Source organism: Podarcis vaucheri (assembly GCF_965113315.1).
Source record: "Podarcis vaucheri genome assembly, chromosome: 1".
Lineage (NCBI taxonomy): Eukaryota > Metazoa > Chordata > Lepidosauria > Squamata > Lacertidae > Podarcis > Podarcis vaucheri.
Window position 1 is genome coordinate 110,061,317 of NC_138759.1, and position 16,511 is coordinate 110,077,827.

Below are 16,511 nucleotides of genomic sequence, written 5' to 3' on the forward strand. Positions count from 1 at the left end.
GCTCTCTTTCCCCCCCCCCTTTCTTTTTTTGCAAAATCTCCAAACAGGAAATTCATTTCCACCGTGGGTTGCCATGTACCCAGCTATGCTATTGTAGTTTCCCAACAGAGCTTCCAGGTAAAGTGGTGATACTGAGGGTGCCATGCTTGAGGGCCCCTAAAATCTTGGAGCCAGCACTGTTCATACCCATACCCATGATTTTTTTTAATCCCCTAGCGTTCTACATGTGAGGACTCATTTAGGCCTTTAAAAAAATCAGCAAGGCTCTACACCAACACACTGCAACATGACTACTTCGCCAATCAATTATATTTTCATTTGTTTTAGATTAGCCCATGATTTTATGATATTATTGTTTTAGACATGTTGTTAGCCACCAGCAGAATCTCATCCCTCCAACATTTCTCCAATGAAAATTGGGGCATCCTATTGGGGCATACTACAGTGGTACCTTGGTTTAAGAACACCTTACGGTAGTTTATGAACAAGTTGGATTAAGAACGCTGCAAACCCGGAAGTAGGTGTTTTGGTTTGTGAACTTTGCCTTGGAAGCAGAACATGTTCCGCTTCTGCTGCTGTGGGAAAGCACACCTTGGTTTAAGAACGCTTTGGTTTAAGAACGGACTTCCAGAACAGATTAAGTTCGTAAACTAAAGTCGTCATAATTTAGTCGTGTCTGACTCTTCGTGACCCCATGGACCAGAGCATGCCAGGCACTCCTGTCTTCCACTGCCTCCCGCAGTTTGGTCAAACTCATGCTGGTAGCTTTGAGAACACTGTCCAACCATCTCGTCCTCTGTCATCCCCTTCTCCTTGTGCCCTCCATCTTTCCCAACATCAGGGTCTTTTCCAGGGAGTCTTCTCTTCTCATGAGGTGGCCAAAGTCTTGGAGCCTCAACTTCAGGATCTGTCCTTCCAGTGAGCACTCAGGATTGATTTCCTTCAGAATGGATAGGTTTGATCTTCTTGCAGTCCATGGGACTCTCAAGAGTCTCCTCCAGCACTATAATTCAAAAGCATCAATTCTTTGACGATCAGCCTTCTTTATGGTCCAGCTCTCACTTCCATACATCACTAATGGGAAAACCATAGCTTTCACTATAAGGACCTTTGATGTCCTGCTTTTTAAGATGCTGTCTAGGTTTGTCATTGCTTTTCTCCCAAGGAAACCAAGGTACCACTGTACTAATCATCACCATCACCATATCCACATTTATAGCCCAGCCATCTGCTTGGGTTGCCAGTATATATATTTGGCTGACAAAACAGTACAATATATAAGCATTCAAATGATGTGTGCATTCAAATAATGTGTGTACTGCAATCTCCATTGTTAGCTAAAAGTGGTGTCTTGGTGATTTCTTCCAGGGACTAATTCTGAACCATGGCAACATATAAGGCATCTTCTGTGCCCTGGAAAGGGCCAAGCATTAGTACCTTCTAGAAGCAATATAGGGCTTATTCAAAGTGTGCTCCACCTTATTACTGGTTCCCCACCCCCACTTTAAAAAACAAAAACAAAACACAGAGGAGGCTTAAATGGCTTTTGCATTTCCCAGAACTGTAATGCAAATTTGAAGTCTATATTGGCCAGGATGCATATTAGATTTTTAAATGGCTTTCCTCCACATGGACATTTAAATGCACAAATCATGCAAGAGAGGCTTTTAATGTGCGAAAACATCTTCGGCAGAGGAGACAGGAGAGGCAAGGTGAAAATTACCATATCCTGGAGACCCACCACTGAAGAGCCAAACACTTGCTATTTTCCAAACCCTAAATCTTCAAAAGAATTGCAATGTTGGGCTGCCTGCCAATTTAAACAATTGCCAGTAGGCCCGATGATCCGGTTGCAATCAAATAGACAGAAAAAAGCAGTAACCACTCAAAAATCTCAAAGAAACAGATTTTACATGTTTAAACAATTCCAAAGGAAGACTCCTTCTATACCCAACAATATAAAGAGCAGGAGCATTGTCTGACTTTGAAATGCCACCAAGAATGTCTAACAAATCCAAATGCACTATATATCGGAACTGACCAATTTGGGAGTTGCGTCCAGGTGCTCAGATTGAAGGGTTGGTAAAAAAAGAAAAAATGCAAAGTGTGGACTTTGTTTTCATTTACAGTCTCTTTTCCCCCACCCTGAGATACCATAGAATTGTAGAGTTGGAAGGGACCTTGAGGATCATCTAGTCCAACCCCCTGCAAGGCAGCAACATGCAGCTATCCCATATGGCAGTGGTTTTCAACCAGTGTGTCATGGCACCCTGGCCTATGTCCCTCTTCCTTTCCTTCCCTCCCTCCCTCTGATGCCCTCTCACATCTCTGCCTCCCAAAGGCTTGCACGACTGTTTGTTGCAGCAGCCCTGGCTACAAGCTCCCCAGGCGAGTGGTGCCTCTGGGGCTCGCTAGGGGGTGCCGGTTGCAGGAGCTGATGCGGCCTAAGAGTAAGCAAGCAGGCGAAAAAGCCCAGCCAGCCAGTCTACCAGCCCTTGCTGTTGGGAATTGACAGACACATCCTATGTCCCTATGGGGCAGTGTGAGGAGGTGTGGGGGAGTTCAGAGACCAAGGGCAGCAGCAGCGGCTGCCCAGAGGACTCCCAAGGAGAAGGGAGAGGAGAGGAGGCCAAGGGAACACTCCACATGGGAGGGCGTTCAAAAAAAGGCGAGAGGCTGCCAGCTCTGCAGGCAAAGGGTGACATAACTGGGCTCCTGAGCCCCACAAGGTGCCACAGAAAGAATGTCGTTGGTCAAGGGAGCTGTGGACTCAAAAAGGCTGAAAACGTCTGCCATTCAGGGATCAAACTTGAAGCCTTGGCACTATCAGCACCACACACTAACCAACTGAGCTATACAGGATATCCAACTGAGCTATTCTCACTATGTTAATTTAGAACTCCTTCACCGTCTTACATGTGCTAAAGGAAAGGTGCCATTTCCCACGAAATGTAATTCACACATTCATGTTCATCACTTGCTGGCTGTAACATCAAATGAAGACTTGCATGTGTGAACGAACCCTTGGCAAACATAGCACTGAAGAAATAAAAGTTTGCATCGAGGGTTTTTAGTATCATATATTCCATTTTTTTAAGCACACAAAATGTCGTCTACAAGTACTTGCAGGTTTTAACATGTAATATGTGAATCTGACCTTAATATATAATTATTATTTGCCCTGTTGTCTGATTTGGAGAGCATTGTGATTACTTTGACAATACATATATTTAGGGGGTGGGGTAATTCCTCTGTACTACTGCACTGCTGTTATGTGTGGCCTTTCTGAAGTGCATGAGATTCTTTCCTGGTCTAGAGTCATCTACTTACAGCTTGTTTTCACTTTAAATTCTCATTTAGAGAGAACATGTTTCATAATGATTGGCTGTCTGTGGCTACATACAAGGAAGTTCTCAAGTGGGGGATTTCTCAGTGGAAGTTCCCATCTAACGTCAGTCATAAACTAAACAGGACACTGCCTGAGTTGCACTTTTCTTAAGTTCCTGGGGAGAAAGCTTTCCGATTCTGTGAACATTATCTACTTTGTTATTATTAGGAACGGAGGCAAAATTAAAAGGTTCATCAAGAGATTACGTGCAAGGTAACCAAAATATTTCTTTGTATATAACCCATAAACAAAGACTGTTTGGTGCTGCTGAAATATACGGTGTGAAGTTAGCAGTATGCTGCCTTGTATCAAGTCACAATTTTGAAGAAAAGGCATGGGATCTATAATTCTAATATTAATTTTAACTGATCTGGTGCTTCTGTTAAAGTAATTAAAGTTGGGCTCGTCTTTTGATTCTTAACCTTTGTGCCCACCCATAGGCTACGAAAATGAGGTTGCAGTCTTAAACACATTTGACTAGGAAGGAAGTCCCATTGAACTTAGTGGATTTACTTTTCAGTAAACACAACTGGGGCTGTGCATTGACAGCAGCCTCACAAATATGGCATGTTAAAATTCAATAGGTTGCCCCGGTAAATCCATTCTCTGCTTTAAACAAGTTGTAATTGTTTTTGTTAAGATTGGATATATCCCTTCTCCTCCTAATATGAACTTCCTGTGGGTCTCCATTGGCATCAAATTTTACTCATCCTCTAGCACTGAGACTTATATATGTGTTCTGCTCAGTCATCACAATTCTGGTACAATCATGCATAACACTGTGGACATGATTTGTGTGCTGTTTTTATGGTGATGCCTTATGGTAGTTTAGTACTAGAGCACAGGGGTCTTGCTAGGTACTTAAAAAACTAGAGGACCAGGCCCGTGACACAAATGTACATAAAACTTTCACATGATAATTTATACATAGAGATACCCCTGGAAAATTAAGGTGGCTGGTGGTTGAGGTCTCACTAACACTGTACTTGACGTGTGCACAACTGTCCTATAAATTGCTTACGTTCAAGAAACATTTTTTAAAAACACATACATTTTAACAGTCATGGAGAAGTACAACCCATCCCATAATAACAGCACATCCCTGGACTAGGATTAGTAATGATATTTTACAGTGATTTAGTACTAGGAGAACATCTATAATAATACTGAGCTTTTAATGCAGATGTAACATTATACTAGGCACAACCCATCAGGAAGCACTGTCAGATTTATTGCACTACTCCCAATTGTTACAAGGGGGCTGGCACAAGAGAACTTGCCAGTGGATTATGCTCAGTCGTTGGTGGGAAGAAGCAAGTTAGAGATTTGTCCTACCACTTACAGCTGGGATTGGGGAGCCTTTTTGGCCCAGAGCACCGGATCTTTATCTCCTATGGGCTAATTTTGACAGCTAGGCAGAAACACCAACCTGTCGATCATCTGGCATCATAAGGGCCTAAATTATATCATTCCAACCATTTTTGTTATATACTGTGGTGGACAGGTACAGATGAGTGCAAGAAATCATCACTTTACTCACATTCATCATACTAAAGTAAGACTGTACTCCTATGCATACTTCACCTGAAACAAACCCACTGCTTTGGTACTTACTTCTAAGTCAACATGTACCATATTTTTCCGCGTATAAGACTAGGTTTTTTTCCTAAAAAATGTCAAAAATTAGGGGGCATCTTATACACGGGGTCATCTCCCCCCATTTTCTTAAATCTGAGTCCCCCAAAATAGGGGGCGTCTTATACATGGGGGCATCTTATAGACGGAAAAATACTGTAAGTTGACTATGGATGCCACCTAGTTAAAGCTGCACTGTACCTTGGACTCCCATTGATCTTGATAAGAGAGACAACACATGCCTAAACCTCTGTATCTGAATTATGAATGTTTAGATTAGGACCTGGATTTTACTAGATAGAATGTTGGACATTATTTTATTTTTGCTTCACGTAAGATGGATGATGTTACCATTATTAGACAGAAGAATTTTGTGGGGTAGGAGACATTTATCCCCTTGATGTGGGCCATCTAGTGTTTGAAAATGTGGATAGAGGATGGGCTATTAATGAATTCCATCCCAAATGTATTTTTATATATATATACAGTGGTACCTCGGGTTACAGACGCTTCAGGTTACAGATGCCGCTAACCCAGAAATAGTACCTCGGGTTAAGAACTTTACTTCAGGATGAGAACAGAAATCGTGCTCCGGCGGCATGGTTGCAACAGGAGGCCCCATTAGCTAAAGTGGTACCTCAGGTTAAGAACAGTTTCAGGTTAAGAACGGACCTCCAGAACGAATTAAGTTCTTAACCCGAGGTACCACTATACAGAAAGCACCATGTGCTACTGTCAAGACACCAAGAAGGAAATGTCTTAAAACTTTTCTCAAACAACTAGAGAAACTATGCCAATTATGGGGGATTGTGCATGCATTTGGGAACCCATTAATTAATTTTTAAAAACCATCTGTTGGTAGTGCTAATGTTCCAACCTATTTTGGATTACGATGTAGCCCAGTAATGGGTCCCAACCCACCTGCTGAAGTCTAGTGCAGTAGTGTCACTGGGCCGTATGAGCTCTGGTGAGCTCTCTGTTGCAATGAGGCAAATCAAGACTCATCTGGCTGGTCAAACAGTTGCAAGGATGGTGCGGGGAGCAAAAACTGAGCAGGAAGCAAGCAAGTAACCCCGTTTCAAATCCCACCAGGGCATAATTACATCTCTGCACTACATAGCAAGGGTGGGTATGTGTGGCTTCCAGGTGTTGGTTCCCCAACCCACATCTCCCTTCTTTTTTCTTCTCCTCTGTTCCCCATTGGACGGTGCATCAGTTAGGACTGAGACTAGGAGGCTCTCCTCTGCACAGCACTGCAGGGGAACTTCCAGACACCTGGACCTTCCAGATGTCATTGAACTCAGACTCCCATCTGCCCCGGCCAGCAGGGCCAACAGCCAAGGACGAAGCGCCTGGGCTGCGTCCACCCCTGACTCAAGAGCAAGGGGGCAAACAAGGCGCTTTCGCCTTCACGCTTTCCAGGCGGGCTTGGATCGGGTCCGACGAACTTAGCTAGAAGGGAGGAGACGCAGGGAAAGGACTGGAAAGCAGCCAGCGGTGTGCGGACTGCGGCCAGGAGCAGCCAGGCAGTCGCCCTCTTCTTTTTCTTGGGCGAAGGCAGCAGCAGCAGCGGCGGGGGATCTGGCCCGTGGAAAGGGGGGAGAGGAGGCGGCCCTAGACGGGCGGGGACCGGCTCGGGGACCTCACCCCGCTGACCCCGCTTGGGCAAGGCGCTCTCGGAGGCGCCGCGCGCAATTTTACGCGCCCAGTCACATGGCCCGCGGAAGGCAGCAGGAAGTGGATTGTGGTTCCTGGGTTGCGCGTCAGGGCCGCCGCTTTGCGCCCGGGCGCTTGGAGAGGCGAGCAGAGCGGAGGCGGCTGCGAAATCCGTGAGTTTCCTTGCCTTTGTAAGTAGCCCGCTGTATCCCAGGCTAAGCAAACGAGGGCGATCGCCCTTCTCCTCTCTGTTACCAGCTATTGCTAGATACTTCACCTTCTTTTTGTAGTTGTCCCTTGCCCTCCTTTAACCCTCTGCGAGCATTTCCGCAGCAAAAAAAGTGTGGTGCTCAGCCGCATCTCAGAAAAGCTGGCGTGCGTTTCTCAAAACGGCGCGATCATAAACTTGTTTACTTCTCTTTCCCCTTTTCTTTTTGTAAGCCTGGATTTAGTCGGAGGGATCTGCTCCCAAACTCAGTGTGCAAGGGAATGCCGCCTAACTAGTGTTGATTTTTCTTCTCCGCGCGCCGCCCCCCCCCCCCAATAAAAACTTCCCGGCGTCTTTCTGCTCACTAACTCGGCCTGAAGAAGTTTGAAGGGCTACTTTCAGTGCGTCTGTCGCTCTTGCATTTCCTTAGAAGGGCGGAAGTGCCTAGGGAGGAAAACACACGCATGCAAACAGAGGGATAGGGAGGCGTTTAGGTGGCTGTTTCTGTCCAGAGCATAGGCGCCGACTCCATGGGGCTTGAGGGGGCTTGAGCCCCCTCAAAAATTTTTTTGGGGGGGCTCAGCCCCCCCAATAATCTCGGGCGCCCTTGCCGCCGTCCCCCGCCTCCTCCCCACCTGCTCTCTCCCCAGCCAGCCAGCCAGCCAGCCGCGCGCCCTAGCTGGAGAGCCCCGGCCGTCCCCCGCAAGAACAGGGGAATCCCCGGGGGCGGGGGCTTCTGCCTCTAGCCCCAGGTTTCCCGCATATCAGCTGTTCCGGAGCTGATTAATAGGCAGCAGCACGCTCTCCCCTATTCGCTCACGAGGGGGCGGCGCCACTTTATTTGCATATTCATGAGCTTATTTGCATATTCATGAGCTTATTTACATTTCACGAGCTTTCCCGGCCCCCCCAATATTTTTTATAAGTCCTCGTCCCTGGTCCAGAGCCAGCTGCACCTGGAACAAGAAAGGACTGGGTGGGTTCTGGGTTGGCCCCTTAAGTAAGAGAAAAGGAATTGGGTTTTTAAATGTGTGTGTGCCCTTCCTGTTGGTTGTTTTCGAGGCTGTTTTGTGCAAAAGCCCTGTGAGAAAATCACGTTCATCTCTTGTGAGCTCAGATGACATCAAGTGTGCCTCCCATCCCCCTTTCTCCTTCACCTTATCGCTCACAACTGGAACTAGAATCCGGAGTGGAAGACTGTAAAAGTGGACAGGTCCACTAGCAAGACGAAAGACAAACACTTAGAATGAAAGAATTCTGAATTCGTCCTGAGTATCTTTCATTTGAAGTTGGCTCCCCTGATGTCATGGTAATGACTGACAAGTGGGGGGGGGGTCTGCTGACTGCATTGTAGTCCCCAACTCTGTCCGGTTGGGACCTGGAAGGCCAGGTTTCCAATCATGACTCGCCCACAAAGCTCTCTAGGTCAGTGTTTCCCAAACGTTTTTGGGCAACGGCACACCTGTTTACCGGAAAAAAATCTCGCGGCACACCACCATTAAAGCCCCGCCCCGTGACGTCAGCGCACAGCGTCACGCCGGGAGGGACGCACAAAAGTGAAAGTTTTTTCCCTCCCCCTTGCCGGGGTGGGAGGAGGCAGCAGAGCGAGGGACTCAGGGACGGCGGCAGCTGAGGCGGCCACCCCTCGACGCCGTCCCAAAAGCCGCCAAAAAGCCCTAAAAAAAGAGGAGCAGCACAAAAAACACACCACACACGGGGGGCGTGTTCTAATTTGCTTCTAACTCCGGGTTAGAGCGCAGCACGTGGAGGATGGGTGGGGAAAGAGAGAGGAGGCGCACTGATAGAACGCCAGGCACGGGGGCCGCCAGGGAGAGCCAGCGCGCGCCCCACCCCGGACGCTCGCGGCCACCGCCATCCCTCCCTCCCAGGGAAGGCGGGATTAGAGCAAGCGCCCGGGCAGCAAGAAGCGCGCGCGCGCCGGCCCTGCCCTGGATCCCTCAGAACCGCCAGTCTCTGGGAAAGTGGGCGTGGCTTCAGAACTCTCAGGCAGCAGCACCCGCCGCCCGGCAAGGCTTCCCATTGGGAGGCGCGAATGCTTTAGTGGGCGGGGATTGGTGCAAATATAGGCAGGGCGGGCTGAGAGGAGGAGCCGCCGCCGAGGAGCAGCGACACCAGCAGCGTTTCCTCTCCCCCCTCCCCTCCCGTGTCAACAAGCGGGGCGCCTGCGCCGGGGGTTTGCGCGTCAGGCAGGCAGCCAGGCAGGCAGACGGCGAGAGCCCCGCGCTGGGCGGCCGCTGCTCGCCGCCGCCGCCCCGCGTCTCGCCGCCCGACTCGCCCGCCTCCCTCCCACGGCACACTAGGCAACGTCTGGCGGCACACTAGTGTGCCGCGGAACACCGGTTGGGAAACACTGTTCTAGGTGATCTTGGGCCAGTTGCTACCTTTCAACCTAACCCTACCTCAGAGGGGTGTTGTGAGGATGAAATGGGGAGGAAGAGAAGCGTGTACACCACCGTGAGTTCCTCGGAGGAAAGATGTGACATAAATGGAGTAAATAACCTAAAATATTAAATACAGTGGTACCTCGGGTTACATACGCTTCAGGTTATATACGCTTCAGGTTACAGACTCTGCTAACCCAGTTATATTACCTCGGGTTAAGAACTTTGCTTCAGGATGAGAACAGAAATCGTGCTCCATGCAGCGGGAGGCCCCATTAGCTAAAGTGGTGCTTCAGGTTAAGAACAGTTTCAGGTTAAGAACGGACCTCCAGAACTAATTAAGTTCTTAACCCGAGGTACCACTGTACATAGTTTAAGGTGTGAAAGAAGGAAAGTTTGTTTGTTTGTTTGTTTGTTTTTTTGCTACTATTGTGAACAACTTGAGGTCATCAGTCCTTGCTTATCACCCAGAGATTATTTAGTAGATAAGTTCTACCTTCTGCCTACCCCTGATTTAGTTTGGGGGCTAACTGGTCACTATAATTAAGATCAGATTAGAAGTGCTTTTCTTCCCTTATATTGAGTGGGTTGGCATGCTTCAATCATTGCTTTCTCTTTTTTCCCTATGCCCACTGACCTGGATTGCTGCTGGCTACACGGTCTTGCTTTGGCAAGGGGGTGAGGTTGACTGTAGTGAGATGTAGTAGGCCTCATTTTCCACAGTGAGGTACAAAAACAGCAGCATGGGTCTCTTTAACATTTCCATTCTTCTCACAAGCTCTGGTGTCCGGAGTCTCCCTAAGGATGCAGCCTGTGCAGAGTAGTTTGGGGTTAAGTCCTATTGAAATCAGTGGGGCTGCATGCCTCACTCTATATTGGAGGGGCTTTTTGTTTGTTTTTTCACCAGCTGAGGACAGGAAAAACATGCTATGGAAACATTTACAGTGATGTTGATGAAAAGTTGTAAATAGAAGATCAGGCTTGAACTTCCGTATTCAGCTGACAGGATTTCAATCCTAAATGCACATTCCAGGGAGCAAAACAGTGGGGTTGACTTAGAGGAGACAGGCACAGGTTTGCTCTCTCGGGCTGCAACCCTGTGCACGTTTACAGAGCAGTCCTAACATGGGACTGGGGAGGAGTGACGTGGCAAGATCCACCATTGCTGGCCAGGGCAGAAGGTGGTTGTGGTGGTGGGTGAGGCAGTTCTTCCACTTCTCTAAACTTTCTCCAGGTTGGCATAGCTAAGTGGCCTGAGGATTGTGCCTCTCAGGGGGTGGGATGAGGGTATTAAAGCCTCCAGCCAGAGTGGAGAGAGAAACAGGCCCATTGTCCCAGTGGTACTCCTCTGTTCTGGAAGAGACCGGCATCCTCATCCAAACCCCATTCATGTAAGGCAGCTTCCTATGGAGAATCTGAACCTCTGGCACTTCTTTCTTGCAGGACCAAAAGCTTAATTCCAGGGGAACTATGAAAAAACCTCACTGAGAGAAGATGACATGGTTCAAGATCACTTTTGCTATTCCTGCCAGAGCGTTTGCAAATGGTCTGTATCAATTTGATGCTTTAAGAAATGCAGACTTGTCTGCCTAAAGCTTTGTTTGTATTTCCTTGTGTTGCAAGAAATCTAATTTCTTGCAACACAGTCCATCTCAGAAGCATCTCTAACCCTAACAGAGTTTTAGGAAATGTTTTTAAAAGAACGTTAAGGATCGTCCTGAGGTTGACTATCCCACTGAATGCTGTCCTTGGAATAAGTCAACAAAAAAATATTGTTTTTCAATCCAGACATTAGATGCATGCATTTGGGCCACCCACTGGTTTCTCTGTTTTCCCTTGTAAGTGAGGTTGGAAAAGCAGGTTCTAAACTTCACTGTAGCCAATCATGACACTTGGTTTTATTTTAAAAAAAAATTCTGCAAGACATAACTTGCAACAGTTTGCTAAACAGTGCATAGGCATCTTCAGTGTAATTGCAGAAAAGGTGAAAAAGTAAGCTTCAAAGTATATTATGTAAGTATGCAAACAACACAGCACACTTATCAAGATACTTGAGATTTTGAAATTATGCTTTTTACATGTATAGAGCTGACCCAAACTGTTCACTTCCAGAAAGAAAGAAAGAACCTCAGGTTAAGAACTTAATTCGTTCTGGAGGTCCGTTCTTAACCTGAAACTGTTCTTAACCTGAGGTATCACTTTAGCTAATGGGGCCCACCGCAGCTGCTGCCACGCCACCGGATCACGATTTCTGTTCTCATCCTGAAGCAAAGTTCTTAACCCGAGGTAATATTTCTGGGTTAGCAAAGTCTGTAACCTGAAGTGTATGTATGTAACTTGAGGTACCACTGTAAAGGAAAGCTCCAGTTGGGCGTTCTAATGTGTCGACTAAATGCACGAGGTGGGTGGGGAGTGTAGGAATGAGAACTCTAGCCCCGCCCACTCCTGTCTTTGTTTTCATCACCTTCCTCCCTAGGGTCCCTGTGCACTTAAGAACTGTGGAAAATCATGGTTCCAAAACATGAAGAAAATATAGTTAGAGTATATGAAGATGAGTTAGCCGGGTTGTCCTCACAGTGCCCCCCGCCCATGTGCTTCATCAAAACTTTATTAGAACACCTGAGATAGGGCTAAAGTTCTAAGCCCACCTGTAGTTTTTAAAACCATATCCTCCGTTGCTGCTCCTGGATTGAGGATTCTCTCCCCCCCCCCCCACACACATACTCCCAAAGGATTTCCTAAAATTTAACTTTCTAATAATACCAAAAGAATGCTAGGAATGAGCAAGGCTGGTCCTACCTGATAATGGTGATGCTCTCACCACCAAGGGGGCCCTGTTTGTATTTTTGAACTCCAGACATCAAAACGTCTTGGGACATCGCCACTGTTTTGTGTGCAGAAGCTTTCAGGGAGAAACAATATGTAGTGACTTGAGTGATGAGTAAAGAACGGTGTTTTCTCTTTCTTCTGAAATTTTTAAATCTTTCGTTGGAAGAGCGTGCTTTCAGGGCATGCATTAACGTCAAAACTCTTGGTGTTCAGTGATGGAGGCAGAGCATTACAGTGGTACCTCGGGTTACAGATGCTTCAGGTTACAGACTCTGCTAACCCAGAAATAGTACCTCGAGTTAAGAACTTTGCTTCAGGATGAGAACAGAAATCGTGCTCCGGCAGTGGGAGGCCCCATTAGCTAAAGTGGTGCTTCAGGTTAAGAACAGTTTCGGGTTAAGAACGGACCTCCAGAATGAATTAAGTTTTTAACCCGAGGTACCACTGTAATTCTGCCTCAAGCCTAGGCGGTTTTGTAACCTTCCTTACCTGAGTAACCTGTATGCCATGCCTTGCTCTGCATTTGTGTTAGGAGAGGATGAGCTCTCACCCCTGTGTTAAAGGCAACAAGCATGGACACAGTAGCCTAAGCATTTGGATTCTGCCTTACTTGAATGCTCAGAGTTTGCAGGAAAAAAGCACCATGACAACAATGGCCACATATGTGAAACAAATAGCTGCCCTCAAACATTGCCTGGTCAGGTCCCTGCCTTGCAGGGGGTTGAACTAGATGACCCTTGGGGTCCCTTCTATCTCTACAGTTCTAGGATTCTAAGCTGCGAAATCTGACCAGAGTGTGGAAACTGGCTGCTAGAGCATCAGGAGAGAACGGTAGCAAGATAAAATGAAGCATGCCTTCCTCAATCCAGGGGTAGCGGTGCTGTAAGATTAACATGGTCTGCCCTGGGTGTGGTACCCAGAGTAGTGTGGTACAATTGGGGTGAAGTAATTCAGCAGGTCTCCGTGCAAATTGCTAGTTGACTTTTGGCAAGTCACTAGGGATGTGTTTGGACAATCGCACCAGCAACTGGATCCTAGGATCATGCCAAGGCTGCATATTTGGCATTGATAGGAAGAAGAGCTTCTGACCATCATCTCCCTTCATGCTAAATCCGCAAACACATGGCAGAGGAGGGAGTGGTTAACATTCTTGCCAACATCGGGTTCTATCTCATTCCCCCTCTTGCTTTACTAATGTGGCTGAGTTGCCCCGAGTTCCTTGGTAGGAAAGGTAGGATGCTATAATAATGTTTGCTAACCATAGCCTTTGCCCCCATGCCAGACTGTGGAACGGCCTCACCACAGTCTGGTGCCAGGCAAACGTGTTTTTATTCTGCCAGGCATTTGGACAGTAAAAATGGCCTGACTTTGGGGTGTTTTACTTTTGTTGTTCAGATGTACGTGTGGGCATGTGGTTTATTTTATCATGTCGGGTAGGCAGTTACAGTATACCTGTCTCATTATAATGGATTTATTTTTTTTTACTGTACAGTGGTACCTCAGGTTACATACACTTCAGGTTACACACTCCGCTACCTCAGGTACCACTGTAGATGTTTTGTTTAATATATGTATAGCTTCACACAAGAGGAGACCCAACATAATTTAGAGAGATAATATCCAATCCAACCTAACCCCCATCTTCACCTTCTAGGGCAGGCAGCTTTAGAGTTGAGGAAATATCACTCTGCCTGTGTGGGTGTTTGTTTGTTTGGCTGGTTCCTTGCTTTTAACTGGCACGTGCTCCTCAGGAAGAGCGAAACTGACTTGTCCTCTGTCTCCCTTCAGCAACAGAAGCTCACTTCGCCAAGAACAGCTTAAGGAAGGTTTTATCCCTGGCCAATTTCCTAAGCTAGGCTTTTAGTTATGAGATACACACATCAACTCCAGCCAGGCAAGGAAGTCTGCAAGATTTACAGGTCCACAAGATTTGAGTAGTCATTTGCCATCTTGTACATAAGAAAAATTATTTTGGTTTAAATGGCAGGGGGTGTTTCTGGGTTTGGTTATTTTTTTGTAAAATAATTCATTGCCTGGAGGCAGGTCTTATATGGCCCAGGAACCCTGATTGCAAGCCATTTCTAAACCTTTTGAAATACTAATAGGTTAATTGCATGTGAAATAATCTGCTTGCTACGCAGAGCATTTACAGGGCAATCCTATAGATGCCTACTCAAAAATAAGTCACACGGAGTTCAGTGGAATATTGTTGTTGTTGTTTAGTCATTTAGTCGTGTCCGACTCTTCGTGACCCCATGGAACAGAGCATGCCAGGCACTCCTGTCTTCCACTGCCTCCCGCAGTTTGGTCAAACTCATGCTGGTAGCTTCAAGAACACTGTCCAACCATCTCATCCTCTGTCGTCCCCTTCTCCTTGTGCCCTCCATCTTTCCCAACATCAGGGTCTTTTCCAGGGAGTCTTCTCTTCTCATGAGGTGGCCAAAGTATTGGAGCCTCAGCTTCAGGATCTGTCCTTCCAGTGAGCACTCAGGGCTGATTTCCTTCAGAATGGATAGGTTTGATCTTCTTGCAGTCCATGGGACTCTCAAGAGTCTCCTCCAGCACCATAATTCAAAAGCATCAATTCTTCAGCGATCAGCCTTCTTTATGGTCCAGCTTTCACTTCTATACATCACTTCTGGGAAAACCATAGCTTTAACTATATGAACCTTTGTCGGCAAGGTGATGTCTCTACTTTTTAAGATGCTGTCTAGGTTTGTCATTGCTTTTCTCCCAAGAAGCAGGCGTCTTTTAATTTCCTGGCTGCTGTCACCATCTGCAGTGATCATGGAGCCCAAGAAAGTAAAATCTCTCACTGCCTCCATTTCTTCCCCATCTATTTGCCAGGGAATATATTTGCCAGCGGAATATACTCCCAGTTAATAGTGTAGCCTTGACTTCATTCTGAACTTGTCTTTCTTTGGCTCCATCTGCACAGTACATTTTAAGCAGCGTCATACCCCTTTTAACAGTCATGGCTTCCCCCAAATAATCCTGGGAACGGTAGTTTGTTAGGTTATTCCCCTCAGAGTTCCCTAGGGAGATTTTTAAACCCCTCTGGGAATTGTAGCTCTGTGAAAAGAATAGGGGTCTCCTAACAACTCTCAGTTGCCTGGACAAACTTCATTTCCCAGGATTCTTTGGGGGAAAGCTGTTTAAGGTGGTATAGCACTGCTTTATATGTATAGTGCAGATGGGGATTTATTTATTTATTTTAAGAAAAGAAAAGGTAGTTAAAAGAAGGCAAGATGGCGGAGCAGACATCCAGTTCCAAGCATGTCTACCCTTAGCAGCTTGTGTGGTAGGTCAGAGCCGCCCACCTAGCACTGGAATCATTGCAGCTTATCAGGACCAGGCTGGGGAGGGGCATTAGTGAGACTGGGGTGGGTAGGTGCTCCAGACTGACTTTGCAAGTGTGCCCACACAGCCCCTGACCTCACTGCCAACTCTGCCCCTCCACAGAGATGCTAGTGTTGGAAAGGCGACTCTGCCCTCTCATACCAGCCACTACTGAGGCCTACTCAGAAATAAGTCTCACTGAGCTCAGCAGGGCTTACTTCCAGGTAAACTTGCCTGGAATCGCAGCCTAAATCTCTTCGACTAGCAGAAATCCTTATTTTTAGTAACCTGTTTTTAATTGGGGGAAAAAATGCAGTCTCAGCAGAAGGGAATGTGTCTGCCTCTGAAGGATCCGAGCTTCTGTAGCTTGTAGAAATTGGTAAAGGTTCCTTAAATAATCATAATGGTTTGCCTTAGATGATAAATAGAAAAGTGGAGGGGGGGAGCAGAAGCCTGCTAGTGCCAAAGTTGACTCTGTTTAAATTAGAAATTTGTCACATTTAATTAATTATGTTCTGGAAGCTGTTCTTGTTTGTTTGGTATTAGATCTGAGGAAAGATAATTGGATTTGGTTTCGCAGCTAGCAATAGTCTGTGGCTACGGCAAACTGCAAAGTTTTGGTCAATAACTGGTGCAACCTAGTAGTAGCTTTTACCGAAGACTGTTGTGTTGGAGTCTCTCTATATTTGTGGAGAAAGTATCGTGGACACTGGAGGACTTAATGCTGCGTTCGAAGTGTACATTGGGTCACAGCTGAGTGTTGGGGTAGCTTGAGGGAAAGTCCTCCTTGCTCTGGGCCAAACTGCAGTGTAGGCAACCAATGCTTTCCTTTCCTTTTCCAGTAACGCAGACAGGTCTGCTGCATTTGTAACTTCTTCAGTGATGAGACACTGCTGGAAGGAAGCATGGATAAGAATATTGCAGAGCAGCTCAATAAGGCGTACGAAGCCTTCAGACAGGCGTGCATGGATAGAGACTCCGCTGTGAAAGAGCTGAAGCAAAAGGTACGTGGCTGTTTTATGTCTAGCGCTACAGGCTAAGATTATGTTTCTGA

The 16,511-nt window shown here is 46.6% G+C and overlaps 1 protein-coding gene across 6 annotated transcripts in view; it reads left to right on the forward strand.

The window, feature by feature from the left end:
• The first annotated feature begins 3,460 nt into the window (after nt 1-3,460).
• The window catches only part of TANK (TRAF family member associated NFKB activator), a 38,573-nt gene continuing 25,522 nt past the window's right edge, over nt 3,461-16,511 (forward strand). Inside the window, exons 1-3 of one of the 6 annotated variants that reach the window (XM_082198949.1) lie at nt 3,461-3,601; nt 10,733-10,835; nt 16,300-16,461. In XM_082198949.1, the coding sequence (XP_082055075.1) occupies nt 16,363-16,461 (99 nt within the window). In that variant the 5' untranslated portion in view covers nt 3,461-3,601; nt 10,733-10,835; nt 16,300-16,362. Of the gene's footprint in view, nt 3,602-6,714; nt 6,871-10,732; nt 10,836-16,299; nt 16,462-16,511 lie in introns of those variants that run through there. The other 5 variants (XM_082198952.1, XM_082198947.1, XM_082198948.1 and 2 more) reach the window with 5 other exon arrangements.